This window comes from Cryphonectria parasitica (assembly GCF_011745365.1).
Source record: "Cryphonectria parasitica EP155 unplaced genomic scaffold M406scaffold_1, whole genome shotgun sequence".
Lineage (NCBI taxonomy): Eukaryota > Fungi > Ascomycota > Sordariomycetes > Diaporthales > Cryphonectriaceae > Cryphonectria > Cryphonectria parasitica.
The window spans coordinates 1,656,244-1,663,352 of record NW_024468909.1 but is presented as its reverse complement, the minus strand read 5'-3'; the positions used below and the strand labels follow the sequence as shown (position 1 = coordinate 1,663,352).

The 7,109-nt window shown below is 52.8% G+C and overlaps 1 protein-coding gene across 1 annotated transcript; it reads right to left on the bottom strand.

Moving 5' to 3' along the window:
- Positions 1-1,358: 1,358 nt before the first annotated feature.
- On the bottom strand, positions 1,359-5,170 carry M406DRAFT_96580 (family 35 glycoside hydrolase; the record flags this gene model as incomplete). The annotated part of the gene is made up of 8 exons (XM_040926334.1): positions 1,359-3,548; positions 3,639-3,710; positions 3,773-3,814; positions 3,871-3,908; positions 3,983-4,077; positions 4,172-4,313; positions 4,440-4,980; positions 5,043-5,170. The coding sequence occupies 8 exons, from the start codon at positions 5,168-5,170 to the stop codon at positions 1,484-1,486; spliced, it is 3,123 nt and encodes a 1,040-aa protein (XP_040780841.1). The 3' UTR covers positions 1,359-1,483.
- Between the last annotated feature and the right edge of the window lie 1,939 nt (positions 5,171-7,109).

The following is a 7,109-nucleotide window of genomic DNA, read 5'->3' as shown; positions in this document are numbered from 1 at the left end:
GAGAGACGCTCGTGGATGGGTCAGTTGTGTGACGACGCACTTATTTGTGGGGTTTCTGGGTTCTTTTGTCATAACGTGGAGTATCATTCGACCTCGACATATACGGCCATTTCGTTCTCCCAAGGCTGCTGGGCTCGGCCAATCTTATTTTCTTTCTTCTTTTCCTTTTTCCCTCCACTTGTTCTTCTCCTTTTATAATTTTCTCTTTTGGTGGCTTGTCCCCTCGAGAGAGCGAGTTGGGTTCTGGGCGGGTGAGACTGATGAAAAACTATATGTACGTTGACGACGCGACAAAAGCGGACTGACCACTTTACCACATTTGCATTCCGCAAATTATTTTTTTGTCTAAGGAAGAAAAAAATTACACCTAGGGCAAACAAATGGGGTGGAAAGGGGGATCAGGAGTCTCGAGGGGATACAGAATTGGCATGCGAATACGTGCCTTATTTTCTATTCGTTTTTCTTTCTTTTTCCATCTGTCCTTGTTGGACCCCTGTTCTTCTACTTTTACTTTTTCAGTGTTGGGGATGCGGGGAAAACGCAAGCGGAGTTTTGACTTTTTGTTTTATGGGCGGCATCAGTGTACGATCTGGACCAGCAGAGCATTTATAAGAAGGAAGAGACGGGCGGGCGAGGAAGTCTCGAATGCCTTTGTTTGGGGGGTTATGTGTGTGTTCTTACTTGGTGATCAGCTTTTCTCCCTTCCTGTGTCTCTTGGGCAAGGCTTTATGATTAGGCTAAGGAGAGAAGACAGAAAGAGAGGGAGGAAGAGGCTGACACGGGTTAGCCAGGCATTTTGTGTCTTCATGCAGAACAGGACTAATGGTGAATGTATAATTTCATCCGGTCGACAGCCAAGAACAGAGAAAGAGAGAGAGACAATACTTGACCATTTCAGGTACTAGACCAAGTAGATACTTTGCCGCAGTGCAACGCTGATCATACAGGTAAGCAACCAAGTCTTATCAAGTAAGTTTATCCAACATCGAGTTACATTTGCCCAGGGGAGGCGGGGCTCCTTGAGAAGATAATAGAATGGCATTACAAACAACCCTTCTTCCTGTTGTGACCCGTCAGGAAGTGCCGTGATAGGTCCGGCGGGCCATTCCCCGTCCACCTAAACTGACCTGATCTGACCTGGGTTTGTGGTGGGTTGGTTGTGTTGCAGTGCAGCGGGTCGTAACACCTTTTTGAGTGGGCGGTGTCGAAGGCCGTGGGAAAGTAAGCATGGATGGGGTCGCGTGGGGGGGGGGGGGGGGGTTTCCACTTCTTTTTCTTTTCTTCGGATGAGTCTTGGGAAATTTGGGAAAGATTGGTTTCGTTACAATCATAATGGGATGACATGTACATTTTAAAGGGATTTGTTCACCACTATGGAGCAATCTGCCATCATTCTTTCTTTCTTTCTCTCTCTCTCTCTCTCTCTCTCTCTCTCTTTTCCTCCTCCTCCTCCTCCTCCTCACACCCTACCAAATCTAATCAACTACACATACTGGCTCCGATCCGTCCACCCAGGCTGCAGGGCAGACCAGTCCCGAGCAAAGCCAAAGGCCGTCTGGTACACATCATAAACCACCAGCTCCAAGCCATCCAGCGCGGCGCCGCCGTCCTCCATAGCCCACAAGCTCACCGCCAGAGAGTTTTGCCCTTGATTGTTCACAACCCCGGGGGGGAACGGAAAGACGGTCTGCGGGCCAATGTGCGGCTCGTATTTCCCGTACTGGTACCCGTTGACCCAGAACAGGACGCGGGCGACGGTGCCCTCGGGGGCGGAGAAGGCGAGGCCCAGCGGGGCGTCGAGGTCGTCGTCGATGTCGAGGGTGAAGTTGGCGACGTAGAAGCGGACGCCGGGCCCCGTGAGGCCGTCGAGAGGGGTGGCGTCGTCCCAGGCGCCGTAGGAAGTCGGGTACGAGGTGCTCGGGGAGAAGCCTGGGAGGTGCCAGCCTAGCCGCTCGCCGTACAGGCCGCCTTCGTTGAAGGGCCCGCGGACGGGGTCGATGTTGGCGGCGCTGCCGCCTGCGCTGCCTTGGATCTTCCAGGTGGTGAAGCCCGTCGTGGTGTTGGCGGTGCTGGTGCTGGTGGTAGGGGCGGGGAGCAGCTGGGCGCCGTAGAGGCCGCGGGGAACGTTCATGCCGCCTGCGACGGAGGTCTCGTCGTGGCCGTGGTAGTCGACGAGCACGGTCAGAACGTTTTCCTGCTGTTGGCTGGAGGAGGAGGAGGAGCCGTTGGAGGAAAGCAGCAGCGCAGAGGGGGGCAGGGCCAAGACGGCGGTGGTGGTCTCGAGGGCGCTGGTGTTGCCTGTGTCGCCACCGATGAAGACGCCGTTGAGCCAGGCACTCCAGCCAAAGGCGTCGCCGCCCGAGGCAGTGATGTTGACTGAGGTGTAGTTTGAAGAAGAAGAAGAAGAAGCAGGAAAGTACCCGCGGTAGATCTTGGCCCCTGCGTAGTAGCCGTAGTCCGAGGAGAAGAGGACAGGTAAGGTGTAAGGGGCGATGTAAGCCTGGGTGGTGGTCTTGTTGCAGACTATCCAGGACGAGTCGTCAAAGGAAGGGTCGGACTCGGGGAGAGAGTCGGCCGAGTGCCAGTCCAAGGTGGCGATCTCGGGCAGGACAACGCTGCGGGACTCGGTTCCTGGGATGGTGGCCGTGTATGTGCCGTAGGATGTCCTTGTTGCATTGAGAGGGATGTCGTTCCAGGTGATGGAGGTAATACTGCTGCTGCTGCTACTGCTCAAGGTCTCGATGGTTGTGGTGACGTTGTTGTCGCCTGAGATCCGGAGCACGCCGTCGCCACCTAAAGATGCGTTCCTGACGAGGTACGAGCCCAGGATGAAGATCTTGTCGTCAGGAGACCCATACACGTTATCAGCAGCACTGGTGGACGCCGGAGGGGCCCAGAATGTCCATGCTGAGGTCTGGTCGAGCAGGTAGACGAGCACGCCGTTGGAAAACTTGACAAATGTCGGGCCATCTCCTTGGGTATACGTGAAGATCTGGCCTGCGGTGCTGCTGTTGGAGGTGGTGACAAGAGACGTTCCATAAGCCGTGTATGTCAGCCCAGCCTCGTTGGCAAAGGCAAACTCGCCCGTCTGCCCGGCCTTGAGGTAAAGAACCAAGGCTGTCGTCGTGGCCTCGTCATCGCCCCCATTGTCGTCATTATCAAAAGTGGCCCAGGTGGCAATGTCGCCCGAGGAGTAGAGAAGCGTGTGGTTGTTCCCAATAGCATAATCTGTCACGAGGATTCTGCTCTGGTGGCCAAAGAGAGAGACATTCGGAACATTGACAGGGCCCAGAGATGTGTTGAGGGTGGCGGTGAAGGTCACATTAACCTCGGAGCTCGACGTGGTCTGCTGCGTGAACAGGAAGCTGGCCCCTGTGTCTGGATTCTGGAGCAGCCACGTGAAGATGTCGTCTGTGTCGACCTGGTAGCCGGTGCCGTTTCCGATCATGTCGGTCTTGAGCAGGTCGGGCGACGAGCTGGCGAAGAGGTTGATGAGTTTTGTCTGGAGCACCTTGGGCCATAGCTGGCGTGTCTCTCGGATATGTGCCCTGATTATGGATAATGTACATGATTAGCATACTTTCTCTCTTTTGGGAAGGCAAGAGATCGCTCTTTTTTTTGAGCATGTTTCAACGTACGCGTAGTCATAGGATGTGTAAACTACTGGAGCAGCTGAGTGTCCCCAGTTTGTACCGCCATAACCCATATAACTGACAACTGACTGTTAGAGAGCGAGAACAATCTAGTATTCAAGACACGATGAAGAACTTACAAGTTCTGCATCGTCACTTTCTCTGCAATGTTGTTCTTGTAGCTGTCACCTTTTGTCAGTCTCTGAGAGAAGAATTCCTGCACAGGCATAATGCTCACAAGAGATCTGGGTAGGCGGGATCATGGTACGAAACACACTGTTCGTAGATATTCAGCCAAGACTCATAGAAGGCAAGATTTTGTGTAAATGCATGTGGAGCGTGTAAAGTACCGTATCGTAAAATGTGCCACTGCCCCAGGCAGTAAAATACCCTCCCTCAAACTCTGGTAGGAAGCTTGGCTGAGTGTAGCTGTAATTCTGAAACCCTAGAGCCGTAACGTATTAGTGTTCAGAGGCCACTACCTTGTAGGGGAAAAAAAATGAAAAGACAATAGACAAAATGGAGTTTATAATACATACATTGGTAGTATGTTCGAACAAGTGTCCATCCAGACGCCGGATTCGTGCAAGACAGACCGCCTGGGTAAGAATCCAGGCCATACACATTCACGGCCCCTCCGACATCTTCGTAGTCGACACTCCAACTCTCTGACCGCATTCCCTGGGGTATCGCAAGTTAGTTATGAGGGCTGTCTCTTTATGGCTGAGTCGGTCTCTTCCTTTTTGGTTAGGGGCTCAGAGGAAAAAAAAAAAAAAAAGAAGACTGTTGTGTAGGATCCTTCATTACCTTCTCGTTACTCGTAAAAGGAACAACCACGCCAGCCTCTCGAAAAGCAGCCTCGATCTGCTCCATGTACACGACCAGGGTGTTGGTGGCAGAGTGCGTCGTCTCCTGCAGCTCGTTCTCGATCTGGTTCAGGATGACGGGCCCGCCCTCGGTGATCTGGTTCGCGGCGATGATGGCGCCCAGCTCCTGCACCCACGGCAGCCAGGCCTCATAGTACGCCTCGTCGCTGGTCCGGAGCGTGCCCATGCTCCCGTCCGAGCCCCACAGCGCCAGGCCCCCGGCGGTGTACTCGCCGTTGCTGTAGGGGCCCGGCCGCGAGATGACCCACAGGCCGGCGTCCGAGGCGGCATCGAACAGGGCCTGCAGGTCTTTGCCTGGCGAGGTGAAGTCGTACACACCCCTGGCGGCCGAGTGGTAGTTCCAGAAGAAGTAGAGGCTGACGGTGTTGAAGCCGGCGGCCTTGAACTTTTGGAAGATGTCGGGCCAGAGGGCCGGGTTGGGGAGCCTTGGGTAGTGGAACTCTGCGCTGTTGATGAAGACCCTGCAAGGAGATGGTAAGTAATTTACACATAACATTGACACCCTTCATGGTCTTGAACTTACCTGGATCCATTAATTAGCAAACTGTATTCATCCCAGGTCACCGCAGAGGTGAGGTTATCAGTGGTCGACGACACGCCACAGACCCACCAGGCCAGGAGGGCGGTGAGGAAGTGGAAGGACGCCCGCATCTTGACGAGTACTTGGCACTGCGAAGAAGGGGAGGAGAAAGAGGAAGACGAGATCTGCTCTGAGCTGGTCGAACCATTCTCTTCGACTCTCTATTTTTCTTCTTTCTTGAATCGAATGGCCTCTCTTTTCTCCTTTTATATACCATAGTATATCTACTGATTATGTACATATGTATCAATACGCAGGACAGATGACGATTGGCCTGTGCCAATCCAATAGAATCAACCCCATAGTTACATTTCTCCTCTTGTGTAACAAAATTCTCCCAGCAATCATGAGCGGCGTTTGAATCCCCTCCCAGCCGGTAAAAACTGGAGTAGCCTGGATCCTCTTGAGGCTTAGCTTACTGCGACCAACGGTTGCTTGGGAGGGGCAAAAACGACGGAAGAGGCGCCGAGAGAGAGTCTTTAAGTCGTGATCAGGTGGCTTCGACGCATCATTGTGCCGAGACTTGGGTATGGGCATCCTCCACGCTATTGACTTGCCATCAGCACAATTGGGTGGCAGTGCTAGAGCGGGAAGGGCTTTGCCAGAGGCGCGTTTTATTTTCCCAGACTTGGTTCCGTCTCTCTAACCATGGCTCATCATATCTACTTCACCACTGCGTTCACGTAATAGTACGAAGCACATGACACCTCTGTTTGTTCATATAGAATAGGAATGTATATGATAAATGCAGAGGAAGAATTCATCGTCATGAGCATAACCTCCACTCTTTCTGGATTCGCAGTGCCCGCGGCTTCCGGCAACCGAGGCTCCCTCCTCTCCACCACAAAGTTTCCTCCTTGTTCGATCTTCACATGAATCCAACAAGAAAGTCTTCGTCATCGTGGGTATGCGCAAACACTCATTAAAATGACTCCCTCGCATTGGGGATAAGATAAAGAACACAGGATATTTCGTCGATTTCAGGAAGGACGGGAGAGCAGTAGAGGCTCACCGAGTCAGTCAGAACCCCCCCGGCACGACGACCAAGACGCAGGTGGAGACAGACGCAGGGCCTCTCTCGTCGCTGTTCAGAGCCCATGATGACCCTTAATATGGCAAAGAGCTGCCCACAGCAGCCTTGTTTTCCCTTTCCCCCCTATTGAGGGACGAGCGCACGGCCATTGATGACCCGCCGGGGAAACAAAGGGCTCTCAGGAGGACTCACTTCTCGATCGGGTCATCATCATCATGGCATTGTTTGAAAAGAGGCGCGGGCAGAGAGGCACGGGCAGAGAGGCTCACCAGGCAACCCCTTGAACCCCCCCCCCCCCGATCCATGTCCAAGTCTTAGAGAACAAAAGTCCGACGTAATCAATGAACACTAATAAAAAAAACAAAAAAAAACAATGGCTACAATGCCTTTGACACCTGGCGCCAGATTGCTAGGCCAGGTCTGCTCGAGTGGTGGCCGGTCATTCCAGAATAGGCCGGTGGTAGGTAATTGGGCTTCTCGACTTCTGCACCCCAGATGGGAAGAAAACGACGAGAACAAAAGACTATTTAAACAGAGATTGATGCATGTCCGTCCTGTCAGCGGTCGCCTGCTGGATGGAAGAAAAGAGAAACGAACAAATGAACGGATCGCTTTTGCCCAGAAACAACATCATCTCCTGGACCTCTCCGGTGTCTGGCCAACCCCCACTGTACTATGGAGGAGCTCGGCACAATCATCACAGGGGTGTGCCTGTCTCGAGAGGCAGCGGAGAGAGTGGGACGCTTGTGGAAGCAATATACCTTCAAATAACCTGTCGAACTCGGGCATGAATCACGGCAATGTCCTTTCAAGAAAAGACTGACAACAATAATCAAGATACACGGAGATTGCGGCCTGGCTTAGCTGCACTTCCTGCTGTTGTGTCCGGATCCGTAATCTTCAGCAAGACTTGTTTGTGTTGATGAGATTTTTTAAAAACAAAACAAGCAAAACAAAAACACGAGGTCGTTTGTTGA